Source organism: Vitis vinifera, chromosome 3 (assembly GCF_030704535.1).
Source record: "Vitis vinifera cultivar Pinot Noir 40024 chromosome 3, ASM3070453v1".
Taxonomy (NCBI): Eukaryota; Viridiplantae; Streptophyta; class Magnoliopsida; order Vitales; family Vitaceae; genus Vitis; species Vitis vinifera.
Window position 1 is genome coordinate 3,506,289 of NC_081807.1, and position 17,273 is coordinate 3,523,561.

Genomic DNA, 17,273 nt, shown 5'->3' on the forward strand with positions numbered 1-17,273 from the left:
GTCAACTGAATATTCTCATTTTATACATACATATATATATGATTGTATGGACCTCCAAATCCTCCTGAGAGATATTCTCTGCCTGTTGGTCTGCAGGGTCCTGCATTATATTATAAAATGATCTTCTTAGATATGGACATATGCGGAATTCTGGGAGCAAGTGGAAATGAGTTGTGGTCCTACTGTACATGCCAGAGAATCCCAGATAAATTTAGCAGTACTTGTGGTTTTCTTCACTTGTCCTTGAAATAACCACATACTGCAGACAAATTAACCAGGAAGGATAAGAGTCTGGTCTAACTCTACTATGCCTTTTCCCTTGGTATTTATTAAAAAAGGGGCTCCTCTTTTGTCAGCGCTTAGAACACACGGACAGAGGTTCATAGATGCTGACACATAGACCATTGTTTCTCTCTGTGCCTGTGTCTTGTGTGAGGCTTTTGAAGCATGGATTCAGGGTGTACGCTCTTGTAGCATTCACCACTGTGGGGTTCTTTTTCACTACGCTATGAGTGCAATTATTAGAGGAGTAACATCGAGGTATAAAAGCTGGAAAACAAGTAGTGCAATGGAATCCTAAGAGCAAGAGGAGGAGATTGTTGGCAACTAAGAGGGCAGTGGCCACTAGGAAAGCAGCGCATGGAGGGTGTAGCAGCATAGGCTGTTGTAGCCCATGTGTCGTCCATGCCTACAGTGTGGCGGGGTGCGAGGCATTTTCCGCTTTCCTTTTCGAACTCCTCTTACAAGTGATGACTCCTTTTAATTTTCTTGATTTTTTGTGACTTTTTCCCGATTTTTCTACAACCCCATAATATTTTTTAAATTAAAATTTGCTTTTTATGAAAAAAGTGAAAGACGTGCGGAGTCCATCCTCTTTTGATCTTGCAATTGATGAGATTACCAATTTTTTCCCAAGATTTGGGTGTCAAATTAATAATGTCTAGATATAATAGTTTCAAAAAAAAAAATTGTTATTGAACTAAATAAGAGGGGGAATTGGATAATAATAATAATTATGATATTTGATATTTTAACATATGATATCTACTAGGTAAGTAAGAGGTTTTGGAAACCCCAACCCAATTGATGATTAGAGTTGAGTAAGGGAATATCAGACACGACTCATGTATATAATTTATTATTTTAAGAAGCATATGTAACGATTTGATATATATGTATATAGACTACTCTTTCAATAGGACCTCTGTTATTAGGTTGCATACGTTGACTTGTAAGTTTAACTCCTATAAGATGCACTTAAATCAAACTATGAAGCAATATTTTAAAATAATATCAACAATGATTCACTTATTGAAAGCAACTAAAAATAATCTCATTGATGAGCAATAGGTCCAACTAGCATTCATTCCCTTCTTGACTCATAGGAACACATGGAGTTCAACATGAGATATAATGAGAACATTAAAATGTTTGATCAAAACAAAGCGCTTGGAAACTACAAAAGCACATGTCAACCCTCTTCCCTCCCACGCTTTTGCAATAGAGGGAAGGTCAACATGAGGAACTTGGCCATAAGCACAAGAACTTCAAAAGAGCAGCTAAAAAGGGAAAAAAATGAAGGACTTGAATATCAAAAGGCTAAAAACATTGGTACAAGCAAAACAAATATGTTGGAAAGAAGAGCAAAGCTAATAAAGCATGTTTCACCTATGACAAGGAAGGACACTTCACTCATGATTGCAGTAAGTCAAGAAAGTACTATCTACTTAAATTCTCGTTGTGTTTATGTTTCTAACCATGAAGAATGGTTGCTCATTATTTTCATGATTTGATTGTAAATTCAAAGGCAAATAAACATACAACGAATGATCGAGTTTGTAAGGTATTATTGAGTACTAATAGGGATCAGAACATCTTCATGGGAAATGAAGCAAGTATAACAATGTTGGGTATCAATACCTACCAAATACACTTGTGTCATGGTCATACTATTACTTCATGACATCCTATTTACTTCTAATAACACTTGTTATTGGTTGTTACATTGCTTATACTAAGTTTTCACTTTATTTTTAATAAAATGATGTTAGGTGTTTTTTTAGAACAATTTTTTATGGTGGTGGCTCATCAGTAGATAATTTCATTGTTGTGGATATTCATTCAAATAACAATAATTCTATTTCATTTATGACTACTATAATAGATTATGTGAGATGACATGCTAGGTTTAGCCATATTTGAGCTAACTTGTTGAAATTGACTTATCTCTATGTGAGCATTGTTTGGTAAAAAAGTTAACAAGGAAACCTTTTAGAAAAGCTACCAAAGCTTTTTTTTTTTTTTTGTTTACTTTTGTAGCTAGTACACTCTGACATATCTAGCCTAATGAATGTGAGGGCAAGGCATGGTGCCTACTGGCTACTATTTCATCACATTTATAGATGATTTCATATGCTATGTCTATTTGATATCATAAGTTAGAAGCATTGAATTACTTCAAGAGTTTTATGAATGTTGTAGAGAATCAAATAGAAAGAACTATTCAAAGATACACCATGGGCATAAGTATTTATTGGAGAGTTTGAAAGTCTTTGTAATGAAAAGGGAATCCAAAGATAGAAAACAGTTCCAAAGATTTCACAACAAAAAGGTCTAGTAGGAAAAAAAAAAAAAAAAAAAAGGAACCACACACTTTTGGATATGGTTTGATTGATGATGGCATAAGTCAAACCCAAATATCATTCTTAGGGGATGATTATTTAACTACACATCTTAGTCTTAGGTTCACCATCGACAATCTTTGTTGTAACTAGGGCATTGTAATACATTTGTAAGTAGGATTAGTTGAAGCATAATTTTTGGAATGTTTTTCTAAAGGGATCAAAGGTACTTGTTAAGATGTTATTGAATGGATTTTTAGGGATGAGCTATGCCGGTTTATGTGAGATTTGATATAATACTCTTGGTTTTCCTCTATGTTTTTAGTAATCTCATAATTCATTAGCTAGTATGAACCAAGATGCAAATGAATTGATGGAAGAATCGATTATCATTCTACTCACTTTGGTGAGTAGTAGATGATAGAGTTTGTGTCATTAAAGTTACCCAAAATAGGAAAACTCTTATAGGATAGACTCCTTCCTTTTTGTTTTCTCATTCATGATTTTTTTAGCTTGTGCTTTGATTGACTAGAGGTAAGAGGTGGGAATTTGGGTACAATTATATTAAACCTTCTCCCTTGGTATTCTTAGGACTTACAAAAAACCTACTTACTATGGATGTAGAATATATGCTCTTATAACATTCACCATTATAGGATTAGTTTCCACTTCTTTGTGAAAGGATATTGTCAGAGGACTAAGATCGAGGTATGCTTAGATCCACATCTTGCATATTTGTTAGCAATGTTTTTATAGTAATATCTTTATTATTATTATTATTATTATTATTATTTTCAATAATGAAAAAGTGCTTTAAGCTACAATTTTTTATTTTCTGGGATTTGTTTGCATACCATTCATACCACAAAAACATATTTTTTTAAAATATTTTTTTTCCAACATAAAGGAGTTTGATTGGATTGGGCTTATATAATTGGCAATAGTGTAATTGGAAGTGTCTATAGCTTGCTTACTTTTTATGGTTCATGTGGTTACTCCCCATGAAAAAGCAAGCAGTGATTCAAACTCCCAAAAAACTTTCCTGCCATTTTTTCCTCCAAGCTAGAATTTTATCTACTTAGTATTGATTCTGTAACAAACTCTTGAAAAGCCTAGATATGACAGAATAGAACTCTCCTGCCAAAAGTTTGTTCATGTTGTCTCATTTGAGTGAAAAATTGTTGCTTTACTGATCCTAAAAAAAATAATAATAATAAATCATATTCTGATTGTTTCCATTTCCTTCTCTTTCTCAGCAACTAATCATATTGGTTATTTCAAACTCTTTTGTTTTAGAGTAGCAAGATATAGCTCTTATTATATCCTGCACCCACCAGATTACAAGGCTGGTTTGAACACGTGTAATTAAATCACAAGAAGGGTATGATGCTATAAAAAAAATAAAAAAATAAAAATTGGATGAGCAGAAAGAACATAGCAAAAAATAATGAAGAATGGGACGGAAGTGAGGATCTCAGAGCTGAGGAAAGCAGAGGCACACCTGCACTTGTTGGAAGTTGAAACACCTGATCTCATGCCTGAAAACCCCACATTTTCAGAGATTAGCAGGACTTTGATGGATACTCTACTTTCCCTCATGTACAAGTCTGGAGATGAGTGGACTGTGGCCTGCATTAAGCTCTATGGTTACCTTTCCCAATAATGTTCAGGAGAGAGAATAAAGGAGCTGCTGGGACAAGGTGTCCCAAAGAGTAGGTACCATGAGAAGACTCCAGGGCAGGAAATGATCTTTCTAATGTTCATTATAAACAAATCTCTTTGTAGTTTCATTCCCATTTGGGTTCTGTGGGCTTTTTTCCCTAGTTGGCTCTATCATTCCATAATGGGAAGTTATTCTAAGTATTATCCATAACTCTGATGCCCTCCTTTAGTATTGCCTAGATGGGCCCATCTACACATTTTGCAATTTTCTGTGAGGATTTATCAGAAATGGTGACTGATGGCTTGTTCTCTTGATCTTTGAAACCTTTTGATATTCTCCTTGGCAAAATATAGTTTTAAGTCCGGGAGCCAATATATGCATGTATTTGTATTTGCTCTATGTATGCTGCCACCAGGGCCCTTGGCAAGTGGGACTTCCAAAAGGCCCTTTCTGTTATCAAGTCCCTTGATAGCAAGGAGAATTTCCTTGAGATGCTTGGAACAGGGGCTAAGGAAGAGGCTCTGAGGGGCTAAATTTTCATTTCTCATCCAATGATCCTCTGATGAGGTCTCGGATATCCAGACTCATGGCTGCATCAGTAAAAATGATGATCATGGAAGAGATCCATGCAGACTCTTTCATTCTAGTTGACAGAGAAGCTGCCAATTCTTGCTGAGAGTAATGAACAGATATTAGAGTCCAATATGCCCGGTTTTGAGTTGGACATGAGTATTCCGCATGTGTGCCTTCTTTGGGTGGCCAGAGAAGTTTAGGTGTATGCCAAGCCTCAGGTGGCAGTTTTGTAAGAGACAAGGCTGGTTAATTTCAAAGAAAACAAGAGGACATTGTGCAATCTAGCAGCACTCCCTATTAAGATACTGCCTAAGGGACGAATCATACACAATTCTACCTGTTTTGTCTTCCTGCTGTGAACAGAAAGTTCTTTCTGTCAGATATCTGTTCCAATTTGTTGAGAACTGTTGGAGAGCATGATATAAATTATGGGTCTAAATTCTTTTACCTATGGGCTTGTGTGTCTCCATTGTATGGGACCATACATGAGGAAGTGTATTGAAGAGTATGATATAAGCTTTTAAGAAACAAATCAGTATACATCTTTTTTTTTCTCTTTTTAAGCTATCAGTTATTTTGCATTTTCTGAAAATTAATTAAATTTTGTGTGGAATAATCAACTATAGAAAAAACTGAAACCATTTTTTAACTAGTTGACAGAGAAAATAAAAATCAAGAACAAAAGAACAGGTTTTCCCAGAAGATCCAATTCAGACCACCTGTTACAATTTGGAATATCAAATAGACACTTAATAGACATCTCTTAATCATCAGCCAGACAGCACAGAAGAATGTTAATAACAAATACAGCCTCAGAGTGAAAATATATAACCATTAAGACAAGCAACAAATGTATAAACTAGTAGGATACATAGTGAAGCAGCTACCCAAGAAAAAGGCTGTAAGCAAAAATTTCCATGAAGTTTCATCAACATTGAAGGAAGAAAGTTGTAACATTCTGTTAAATTATTTGAGGTCTTTATTTTTGTCTCAAAATAGAATTGAACTCACAGTGATATGATTTAAAGTAGCCACCAATGACCACCTAACTGTGGACCCTTAAGCAGCTCTTTGGCTGCCATATCCTTTATCTCCTTAAATGTTCTTGTTCTTTTTCTCTTCTCCCATTCCTTTTTTTTTTGGCCTGAGAATGCACAACTTGCATATTGACAAATATCTAACACTGATCGGGTGAGAGCTTGTATGATTCCCAATGGTTGGTACTCAAACCTCATACGTCGATCAGCTTATCGCCAAACATGTTGTTGCCAAAAGACGCAGCCTCCATTCAGCATGTTCTCTCCACTTAGAAAGCTTTTCTGTCTATGCAAATTGTACCCTTTAATCAGAGATTCCCTCAAAATATAGATCTGAGGATTTCAGATTTCCCCAAGTGATGATTGGATGGCCCAGAACAAAGGCCCATGGTGCAGAGGAAGCCATCAAAGCCTCTGGAGTTTGATCATAGGAAAACAACCCAAGTGATCCAAAGTCGGTGATGGAACTCCAACTTGTTAGGAAGGACCATTAACAGTAGGGAAATGCTCTCTGAAAGGGAATAAGTTAGGCCATGGTCACAACTTTTCATAGGGTAGGCATTACCTGACAAAACAAAATATCAATGAATGATGATCAAAGGACCACTTTTCGGTAGAGATTACAACCGAATTTGCATCAATCCCGCATCAAATTATCAATCAGCAGTTCAATACCCTAAGGATAGTGCTATAAATACCTCTGGCAACTTGTTTATTGGGGGGCAACCTTTTTAGACTTTTTCCAAACTACTTGATCTTTGAATGATATTGTATGCAGCAATTGACAATAATAGCCTAGTTTGCAATACCCTTCTTCATTGACATTGATGGGCAAATGATCACCACAGACACAGTGAAAATGACTAGCTAGGCTCCTTGTTTGTCTTCTTCCCTTTTCATTGGCCCCTCAATTTATTCCAATCATCTAATCTGGATCATTCCAAAAGACTAGTCCCCGAATTTGTTCTTCCCTTTTCATAGGTCCTTGATTTCCTCTAATCATCTAAAGTGCATCACTCCAAACCATTAAGTCCTACTTAAGGCATCCTCTGCATATGAATGTGCTTCTGTTATATAATAATCCCTTGTGGGGCCTAAGGGAATTTTCTTGTTTCAGTGGAAGAAAATAAAAATGGAAAGAAAGTACCCATTGATAGCTATTAGTTGCACCTTACTACCAAATGAGACTACAAACCAACAACTTCCCGAGAAAATCTACAGCAGTGATCATCATCTTCTCCAAAGTTTTCCTGGAAAAAGTGGAAAAGATCATGCCAAAAAGTAGTAGGAATTATCAAGAATGCATTCCAGGAAGTACACGAAAAATTGATGTAACAAGCCCCCAGATAAAAATCATTTTCTACCATCCATTAAGATCAAATTTTCTCCCCGCTTGCCTAGACAACCCTGACTGACACTTGAACCTAAAAATAAACAGCATTACATGCATGTCTGGATGATTCCATTTCCTCCTCAGACATATCCACCTTATACAAACCATCAAGAAACGAGGCCGCCCGCTGTATCTTACTAAGGTCCCTGTTATGAAGTCTCTTTTTCAATTCACGGGAGGTTACTGGACCACTGAATTCTTATTCTATATTTCTTTAAAAGATGAACCCAGCCGACCTTTGTACGGCGCATCTACATCACTATATTTGAAATTTCCAGTTTGCCACAAATTATCTAGGATAGCCATACCGTTCCTTTTTACATTTTCTGAGGCAAAAATTTCTCCTCTAGGCCATTTTTCATTTGACTGTTTTTGTGTTTTGATGATCTCATAGAAGTTTCATGTCACAAGATCCAACTAACAGACACTAACCATACTTTTGAGGGAGATTTAGACCTGCCTCTCAAGATTTATCAGTAAACAAAAATAATTCAAGATCACACCTTCAGGGATTTAACATAGGTCTCAAGAGATTGCCAAGAATGAAAATCATGATGTCAATACAATTTCCCAAAGAAAAACAGCAAGATTTTTCATAACAGACACAGAACCAAAGCCTATCCAACTTGCTAGAAGACCCCATCTCATATGTTGACCATGCAGATTCAGCCATAAGAAAATGTATTATAATTTGATCATGATAGAATTTCAGGTAGCCAGCTAGAAGCCTAGAACCTTTTGGAATATTGTTCAGAACAAAGAAACGAAACTCAAATTCCAAAGACCTGAGACGAATAAAACTGCAGGCAACCCCCTGTATTCCTTCTTGGCTGTATCCTCACAGTCCACTGATTATGTCAGTCACCACCACCACCACCACCACCTTATCAGAGTTTATGCTTCCGTGTGAGGCTAAGGGTTAGAGTATGACACGTAAAAGATAGAAGATAGCTTGAGAGGCAGGGGAAGAGGATCATACTTAGTCCATGCCAGACATTGCAGACATTGCAGAGAAAAGAAAAATGGAAACAGGAATAATTTGATTATTGTCAGTACTATTTCTTCAAAACCCACCCAACGATAGATCAAAGAAAGAAATCAAAGTCATTCCAATACATGAAATTGACTGGGGAATTCATAAATTCCTGGTTTTTTTGAAGGTTTATTGTTAGCAGTCACGAGGCTAAATATACAAACACCATAATATTGGGTAGAGGATCAGCTTTGATAACATTTGCTCCTAATTATGTAGATATTGTTCGTTTTAGGTCCAAACACCCTCACAGCTTTACCACAGTAGTATAGATAAGAATTTTTTATCCTATCTCAAGTGGAATATCACATCTTATATACGCCAAACACTTATACCTTTAAATTTATTTTCAAAATCTTAAAAACAAAGAAAACCAACCATGATCACTCATTCAACCCAGAGAAAATGGGAATTTTTTCGGAGGGGAAAAAAAAAGAAAGATAGAAAAGTTGTGGAAAACTGCTTATTAGTGTTTCTCATTTAATTTTCAAGCAAAGTTTCTCTTTTTCATTCACTTTGACAATAAAAGGTGATCATTAAATTATAGAACAGGAATCTTTGTAAACTGCTGTCATCCCAATAACAGGTAGACTCTGCAAAGATTAAATCATCAGCACTTTGGGAAAACAGTTTCACAAAAAGGCCCAACGGAGAGATGTCAGACCCTGTTTCGATATGGATAGAGGAAGGAAGATGATTTCAATTTTTAAGCATTGAATTCAATGGGTAATTCTAGCATCCAATCAATCCCACCACCTCTTAGATATTATATCATAAACGAAAGAAAAATGAAGAAACCCTTCCTTTGATATTGATTCTTTTCTCCCCTTACCGTTATTTGTTCTGCTTCATCTTGTGGCTCCAGTAGAGATAAGTCACACGCTTAAGCTTACCTTTTGGCAATAGATTCCCCAACTTGGCTCCAGCCATCCACCTTATCCTCTATATATAAGAAACACCGATTGCAATAATATTCAACTTAGTCTACTCTCTTGACTAGAAGTAACTCCTTTTCAAGTTTTCAACTACTCTGTCCTTTTTCCTCTTTTCTTCTCAGGCTGGCCTTTTCTAGTTGTGAATAGAATCTCGATCTCCTCTCTCTTATTTTCTTCAGTCTGTGTTTTTTTTTTTATCTTCTCTAAATTGGCTTATGGCATCAGGGTCTCGCATGGGCTCTGGCTTATGGACTTCAAAGCAAAACAAACTGTTTGAAAAGGCTCTAGCCTTGTATGACAAGGACACCCCAGACCGTTGGCAGAATGTAGCCAAGGCTGTGGGTGGGAAGTCTGCCGAGGAAGTGAAGAGACACTATGAGATCCTCATTGAGGACCTCAAACATATCGAATCGGGCCATGTTCCGATTCCTAATTACAAGTCCACTGGAAGCAACAGCATTGGTGATCAAGAACAGAGGTATTACTTTTACAACATAACTCTGTTTTTCCCTTGTACATGTCATGCATGCACCATTCTGTTCAAAGTTTTCCAACTTTTGGAAAAATTGATGATTTTGGAAGTGAAATCGCTTAATACAACTTCATAGAAATGCCTATAAAATTAAGAGTTCAGCCACAGTATAGGAAGCATGGTATGATCCATGAGGATTAAACTAAATCTGCAGAAGTTTTTTTAAGACTTAAAACATGATCTTGTCCATGTGTTGCTGCAGGCCAAACACACCCTTAAATGTAGATAAAGAATGTATTAAATTCTCTTGGAGCTTCTTATCCTGTCCCTAATCCAAATGAAAACCCACATGAGATCTAATCCTACTGGGTGTGGATCACATGCAAGCAGTCTAGCGTCAACCACTCCCATAAAAATACAATGTAAAAGTCTTAAGAGTCCCAACCAAGATTCCCTAGTATATACCCAACTCATTATCTCCACTTGATATTCTTCAGAGCTCTTCTGGCACTGTCATGAAAGTTCTAGACTTCAAACTTCAAATCCCCATTGTTTGGACCCCCCATCTGAACTGATATAAAATGACAATATCAAAAACTAATACTTTACTTAATTTTGTGATGTAATATTGAGTTAAGTGGAAGGGAAGAGTTGATATATAGAGCGAGAGAGAAGTATATATAGTGGTGGGCAGTGGGTAGACAGAGTTTGTCTTGTTCATATGCTAAAATTGGTCTCTCTTTTGATATCTTTACAGGCTGCTGAAGTGTATAAAGCTGCAATAAAGGTCCAAGACTAGGCATGACCAAGTTATATAGTTATATCTTTGAGAAAAGCAGATGCAGACTTATCCAGAAGAAATTTTCTCTTTCTCTCTCTCTCTTTTGCCTTGTATCCCCCTCTAATGCCTGTAATTTAATTCATCTAGCACGCTTGCTTTAATGGAGTATCTATTATCATTAGCATATTTCTACTACCTCACCATTTTTATCAATGGGTGCTTCCAGGAAAAAAGATAGAAAACTAAAAAAATGCGCATCCAGGGAATCGAACCCTGGTCAGTACCGTGGGAGGGTACTATGATACCACTACACCAGATGCGCTACGGTTCACTTGTTTGATTTCAAAAAATAAAAACAAAAAAAAAATTGAAGATAATGACTTGGGCAGATGAGAGGGGCTGTGGGGGGCGGACTTGCAGAGTGAGGCGAAGGTCCTCCCAATTTCCCAAGCACCAAAGACCCAGTTCTGAATCTGCGAATTTGGTGGGCCAAATTTCTTTTGAGCACCAATTGCTCAAACATGCAGGTCCTCTTAACAAACAGCTTAAAAACAGTTTGTTTTGGTTATTTACAACATAAAATAGTTTTTTAATTTAAAAAACATGTTTGATAACTTCTCACCAAAAACTGCACTTTGAGAATTTATTCCAAAAATTTGTCAGAACAAATCTTAGGTATTTTTTATTAATTTTTGTAAAGTACTTAGAGCAATAATTAAAAATATAAAAAAAAATTGAAAACTTCTGTAATTATACATACGCCTGTCGCAACTTAATCGAGATAAAATAATAAAACTATTTTTCATAATTAAGTTCTCAAATAATTTTTTTTCCTAAAAATAATTAAGAAATTTTTTCAAAAATTGTTTTTAAATGTTATTTTTTTAAATATTTCAAAGCACAAATTTTGACAATTTAATTTGTAACTTGGCCTCCATTTAGGAAAAAATATCTGATGAATTAGCATATGATTGTAATTATTAAGTTGATTCAGTAAATGAATGTTTTAATTAAACAAATGTTATTTGTAGGATTTTATTTGTTAAATATAGAAATGAATGTATAGTTTGCATGACAATTATTAGTTTTTATCCCTTGATTTTAATATACTTTACTTATATATATATATATATATTTAGGTCATCCATTTTTATCTTGGGTTTAGAAATCTAATAATTAATTCATCCTTAAACACATGTATCAAACTTAAATTAATAGGAGATTTAGCTACTTGTTTGTGGGGCTCAACCTAACTTGCTTGTCCTCCTGCTAAACCCAATGAACTTGAATATACATTTCTTAATCCAAGTCTAATCTTATTTTAATCTCAGTTTAGAAAAATGGGCTTCAATTGGAACCTATAATTGAACATAGGGATTGGAGAAACAAGCTCTATACTTAGATTGAACGCAAGTTGACAACCAATCCAACCTAACATGCTAGAGTTACACCCCTTGTCTACAAGGGCCATGGCCAGCTAAACCAAATCAGCTCAATTGTTTCCGATACCTTCGAAGTGTTTGATAGATTAATTTAATAACTTAAAGTTAATTTAAGTAATCAATTAAATTACGTATATTATAAAATAATTTAATGATATAACTTAAAGTCTTTAGTCTCATTTATCTTAGTTCCACGATCTCTAATCTTCTTTGTTTCTTTACGACCTCCACAGTGACTCAACCTTCTTTACCTTAGTGAAACTTTATGAAGATAAATATATCATTTTGATAATTTAAAATATATTTTAAATTAATTTTATCAAACAACTTGGATAGTTAAAATAAAAACTAAATAATAAGTTTTAAATTAACAACTTAAATATAATTTAACTTAAAATTAATTTAAGTTGTTAAATAATAAGTATTAAGTTTTATCAAACAACCTGACACTACACTTTCTTTTTTAACTTCTCTTTAGAAAAACTCACATGATATCCTAATGTATTTGGAAAACTAAACATTTTGTATCCCATGTAACACCACCTATAATCTTTTATCAGGCATACGTACAACTTCTCATATCCCCCTCTTAGAGTGCACTTAGAAGTAATTCTAAAAAGCGTTTCTAGCATTTTTAACACTTGAATGATAAAATTTTTTAAGTATTAGATATATTAAAAATGCTTCCTAAAATCACTATCAAATGGACTCTTAATATCTAAACTTTAAGATTCTGTTATTCCGATTATTTATCAACTCCCTCTCTTCTTATACTAGAAGACAAACTAATTTTAGATTCCGATTGAAAATAGTTTTAAAAAGTACTTTTAATATCAAAAGTATTTTTTTTAAGAAAAATAAGATATTTAATAAAATCCAAAAAATATTTTTAAAATTCTGAAAAATCACTTGTAGTAAATCCCAAAAGAACATTTTTAAAGAAAATACTTCCATATAAAAACGCTCGAAATCACAATCTTAAACTCAAACTCTCAATCAGATTTGCAAGTGGCGCATTAATAGCAGTCAATCACTTGAGGATGGTTTGGACACAAGATACAAAACGAATTGCATTGTTTGGTGTGTAATAAATGTATCCAAAGATGAGTTGTAATAGTCAAAAGGAGAAAAGAGCCGTTAGGCAGCAAACTCTACCTATCAGTCGAACCTATTAACTAGCCATTGGCAATAAAATGGGCTAATAAGTTGACTGATCCAACCGGTTCCAGCAATGCCTAACCTGAATGCCAGACACATGCAAGCCAGAAAACCAGTTGGCACGAAAAGCTGCTCAAGGCTCAAGCAATCCACAATAGGGTCGACTTGTTGGTCTAAGACATTGTATATTTTGCAGTTGTAAGATAAAAACAGCAGCGAAATTTTTGCTAAGTAATTGAGAAAGGAGAATTCAATCATGACATTTCAAGGAGTTTAACATTATTATATTTCGAGAAGTTTCTCCAGCTTCCTGCATCTGATGAAAATGAATCAAAAACTTTCAACAAAATTTCACTTTGCTTGGGTTGTTTTTAAAAGAATATGAAAGTGAGGTCTTTGAAAGCCTAAGATCCAAGTTTAGGTCAATAACATAATCTCATTCATGCACAAGTACACTAGCTTACAGCCTAAATTCTAAGACATTAAAAGTAATACCATCACCTCAAGTTTCAATTTTGGGCCTTCAAGTTCTAAAACATCTTCATGAGAACTTGCCCTCTTCCGTTGGATTTCACTCATCACACTGGAGCTGACAAATATTCAATCCAAAACCATTGTGATTATCAAGATTTAGTCTATGAAAGCTTGGGCTAACAAACCATCAAGTCACGGCTTCCATAGCTCAAGCATAGGCTCATATGCCTCAAGTCTCTAAACTCAACCATTTGTCACAAGGCTGAAGCACAAAAGGAGTGCAGGCCCAATATAACTACTAAGAGGGAAAATTTTGTGAGAAGTGTCTCAAATCTGAGGAACATACCATTCAATGTTTTTTTTTCTTTTCCTCTCTTCTATAGGTAATGTTCTCTTTTCCACAAGAACATGGATAGAACCCAAACATCACCTTTCCCCACCCCAACCTCTTGCCACTTGAGTCAAGCATTTATATCAATCAATTGCAATCAGTCCTCATAAAATGAATTAAGAGACATAAAGCAATCCCATATGAGGACACAGTGTTTTTTGTCTTCCACATAGTAAGTATATGAAAATCATGATAATTCAAAGTTACTCAATAAGATTTGGCTGACAACCAAGAATGAATAGATTCTCCCTCAACACATGTCCATAAATATAAAAGCCCCTAAAAAAACTAGGGGGTCTTTCCAAAAGATTGAAGATTGAAACATTTTCTATAAAGAATAGGAGCTCCAGCAGAATCAAAAAGAGTTTTCCCCCAAATTGTATGATTTTGAAAATTTTGTGCATGATACAAATCCTTCATCGACCAAGGATTTGGCCACAATAGTTTCAAAAATCATTCTTTTGTAAAACAACAAAAAATGTGCAAGCCAAACCCAATTTCAGGTTTTAATAAAGAGCTAAACCTGCAGAGATTCAGTTTCAAAATAAACTCATACCACATTTAGAAAATATGGTTTCAGTTCTTTAAAAATATAAACCTAAAAAAGCATTGAAAAAATGAGGTTTTATTTGCACTTTAAAGAAAGGTATTTTGTGACAGAAAAGTCCACCACTAAGCGTAGAATAATGTGGCATTAAAGGCCACTAAAAATTCTATTGTGTTTATTTATACTTTCAGTGGCCGGAGAAATTCCCTTTCCTTTTTTTGGTTCTTCTTTTAGCCAGAAAGTATTCTCTAAATATGGTTTCCAATTCAACCACAGGCATAAAAATGTCTTTCTGACCCCACCCTGCAAAACAAGTCCGCGAGATTAGTAATAGATGAGGACTTTGTATGGTTTTTCATATCAATGTTACCTTTTATTATTCAAAACCATATGGTTTTGAAAATAAACTCTTCAAAAAGAGAAAGGACTAAACATGTAAGTGTAGTCAGAACCTGCATCCTGTAATAGTCCTACCCCAAGATCCACAAATTCAACTTCAACCACATACACTCTGCCCTAACAATTCTTGTCCACTGACAGAGATAGTGATATAGGCCCTCAAAAGATGCTCAAATAACAAATCTTTCCGAGAAAAGGGCTACATTCAAAGAACCGACTGTTTAGCTAGCTTCATTTAGTCTCATTGTAGGCAAATCTTGACCCTATTTACCACACTCTATTCGAAGAGACAACCCCAAAATACTCAAATTATCATTCCAACATAATTCCAATTCCTTGTCTTCAATGCAATTAAGACCGATTACATTAAACCATGTATCACCATTGGAATTGAATTATTGGGTAAGCAAATGAAATCAATGAGCAAAAGTAGGGATAGTATTGCTTTTGAGAGAACTTTAGTCTAACATGAAATGATCAAAGCATGTGTGAAAAGAACCAAGAAAAATGAAAAACAACTACTTCTAAATGTGGTAAATCATCAACAACAATTAAAATAACATAAATAAATAACAAAAGGAAAGAAGAACGATAAAAATGTAGGTTAGTAACTCCTCTTTGATGGGGTAGAGAATGGAGAGGGTAGTGAAATTGACAGGTTTGTATTACCATTTTTGCTTTAGTAAGTTTGTGAAAGGATAGAGAAGGGTAATCTGTCTTGTTATCCTGCTTGTGAACAATATGAGATTTGGTCTGAAAAGCTTCCCATTGATCAACATAGCAAGTACAATTATACCTATACATCATTGGTAACATTGTGGTTAAATTACCCTAATCTAGAAGCAGCATTAGCAAGTTTCGGATTGAAGAAAGCTAAAGGCCTAATACACTGAAACATTCAGCATTATACAGGGAAGCATAAAACACCAACACTAAGAATAATCAAGAGGAACCATAAAGTCCACAAGAATATCAATTACCCGGAATTCACGAAGCCAATTTTCGCAATTTCCAGCCACACCCTCAAGTTGTTGCAGGTCCCTTAGGCGATCCAGCACCAGTTTCTCCGGATTCAGCCTTGCCCTGAACTCCATTGGCCTCACTTAGTCTCCATATATACCAAGAAGCAACAGACCTATAAGGCCTCCACCGCTCGCAGAGCTTCTCCATCTGCGAAGGCCGCGGCAATTCTTCAAGACCGTAGAGCATTTGAACCCCTTTTCGGAGATTAGCGTCGCCCACCGGAAGCACATCGGGGCGGTGAAGAGAGAAGATCATGAACATGTGTACGGACAACACGCCAAAACCCTTCACCATCGCTATCAATGAAACCAAAGCCCTATCTTCCATCGTCAAAATCTTCGAATCCGATAAAATTCCGGTCCGATACTTGTTCGCAAGGTCGTGCAAGAAGCTCACTTTCCGAGCCGAAACCCCAATTTGAAGAAGCTGCGGAGGGGTCAGCGCCAGAACCGAGATTGGACAAACCCTAGTCTCCCCGCCGCAGAGCGACACAAAGCGGTTGTAAATGGTGGTGCCAGCCTTGTGCGTAATTTGCTGGTATAAAATGCTCTTCGCTAAAGCCAGAAACGGAGTGTCCGAATTCTCGAATTTCGGTGGCTCATACGCATCTATCACCGGAGCAAGAACCGGGTCGGAGCTTCTCAGGTGGCGGAGAGCGGCAGCGACAACATCATCAGAAGACAACAGTCTCGTAATTGGCAGCAAAATGGCCGCCGTCCGTGGAGAAGAGTGAGAGGACAGCTTCCGGGACTTCGCCGGCGATGGATTCTCGGGTAAAGAAGAGGGTGGCTGAGTAGTTTGGGTTTGGGTTTGCTCACCCATCAGAGAGCCTGAAACTGAGACTGAGTCTGAGTTGAGAGAGAAACCAGACCCATCTCTCTTTCTCTAACAACTGGTTCGCGATGGTGGCACGGGGCAGTCACTCCTCAGTCCTCACTAGTCAGTGTCTCCGTGGAAAGTACACCGACCCACCAAATGCGTCCAATCAAGTAGCCGGAAAATTCATGGGCACCAATGGTGAGCTGACATGTGGCTGCTGGTCCGTCAGTTCAGTTGCGTGCTGTTCCGTCACCTCCGCCACGTGGCTAAAAGTTTTTACTAGGCCTAGGGTCATCAGACTCTTTACCTCTTTTACTTTAGTTGATGCTTCTATCATCCACGTGTTAGTGAAAAGTATTTTTATAATTTATTCTATAATTTTTCAGTTTAAAATTATTCTTAAAAATAATTTTTAAAATTTAGTCAAAATAATTTTTAATTAACCTTGAATTTTAATAAAAGGTTTACCATCTCCTGAAAACAACATTCATGTTATTAATAAAAAAATATTA

At 35.9% G+C, this 17,273-nt stretch overlaps 2 protein-coding genes and 1 non-coding gene across 5 annotated transcripts; 1 reads left to right on the forward strand and 2 right to left on the reverse strand.

Annotated features, from left to right (window-relative positions):
• The first annotated feature begins 9,009 nt into the window (after nt 1-9,009).
• Nucleotides 9,010-10,689, forward strand: LOC100853961 (protein RADIALIS-like 3). 3 transcript variants are annotated; one of them, XM_019218580.2, is made up of 3 exons: nt 9,010-9,046; nt 9,481-9,733; nt 10,485-10,689. In XM_019218580.2, exons 1-3 carry the CDS (start codon nt 9,043-9,045, stop codon nt 10,510-10,512), a joined length of 285 nt encoding a protein of 94 aa, XP_019074125.1. In that variant the 5' UTR covers nt 9,010-9,042; the 3' UTR covers nt 10,513-10,689. The 3 variants fall into 3 exon arrangements, with proteins under 3 accessions (XP_019074125.1, XP_019074126.1, XP_003631666.1); XM_019218581.2 differs by lacking the exon at nt 9,010-9,046 and adding an exon at nt 9,196-9,322; XM_003631618.4 differs by lacking the exon at nt 9,010-9,046 and having other exon boundaries at nt 9,199-9,733.
• Nucleotides 10,690-10,759: 70 nt separating this feature from the next.
• TRNAG-CCC (transfer RNA glycine (anticodon CCC)) lies at nt 10,760-10,830 on the reverse strand. The gene has a single exon. It is a non-coding gene; the product is annotated as a tRNA-Gly (tRNA).
• A 3,703-nt stretch (nt 10,831-14,533) lies between these two features.
• LOC100852509 (DNA-3-methyladenine glycosylase 1) lies at nt 14,534-16,957 on the reverse strand. The gene is made up of 2 exons (XM_003631563.4): nt 15,900-16,957; nt 14,534-14,823 (listed from the first exon to the last, which is right to left on the reverse strand). The coding sequence occupies exon 1, from the start codon at nt 16,762-16,764 to the stop codon at nt 15,943-15,945; it is 822 nt and encodes a 273-aa protein (XP_003631611.1). The 5' UTR covers nt 16,765-16,957; the 3' UTR covers nt 14,534-14,823; nt 15,900-15,942.
• Between the last annotated feature and the right edge of the window lie 316 nt (nt 16,958-17,273).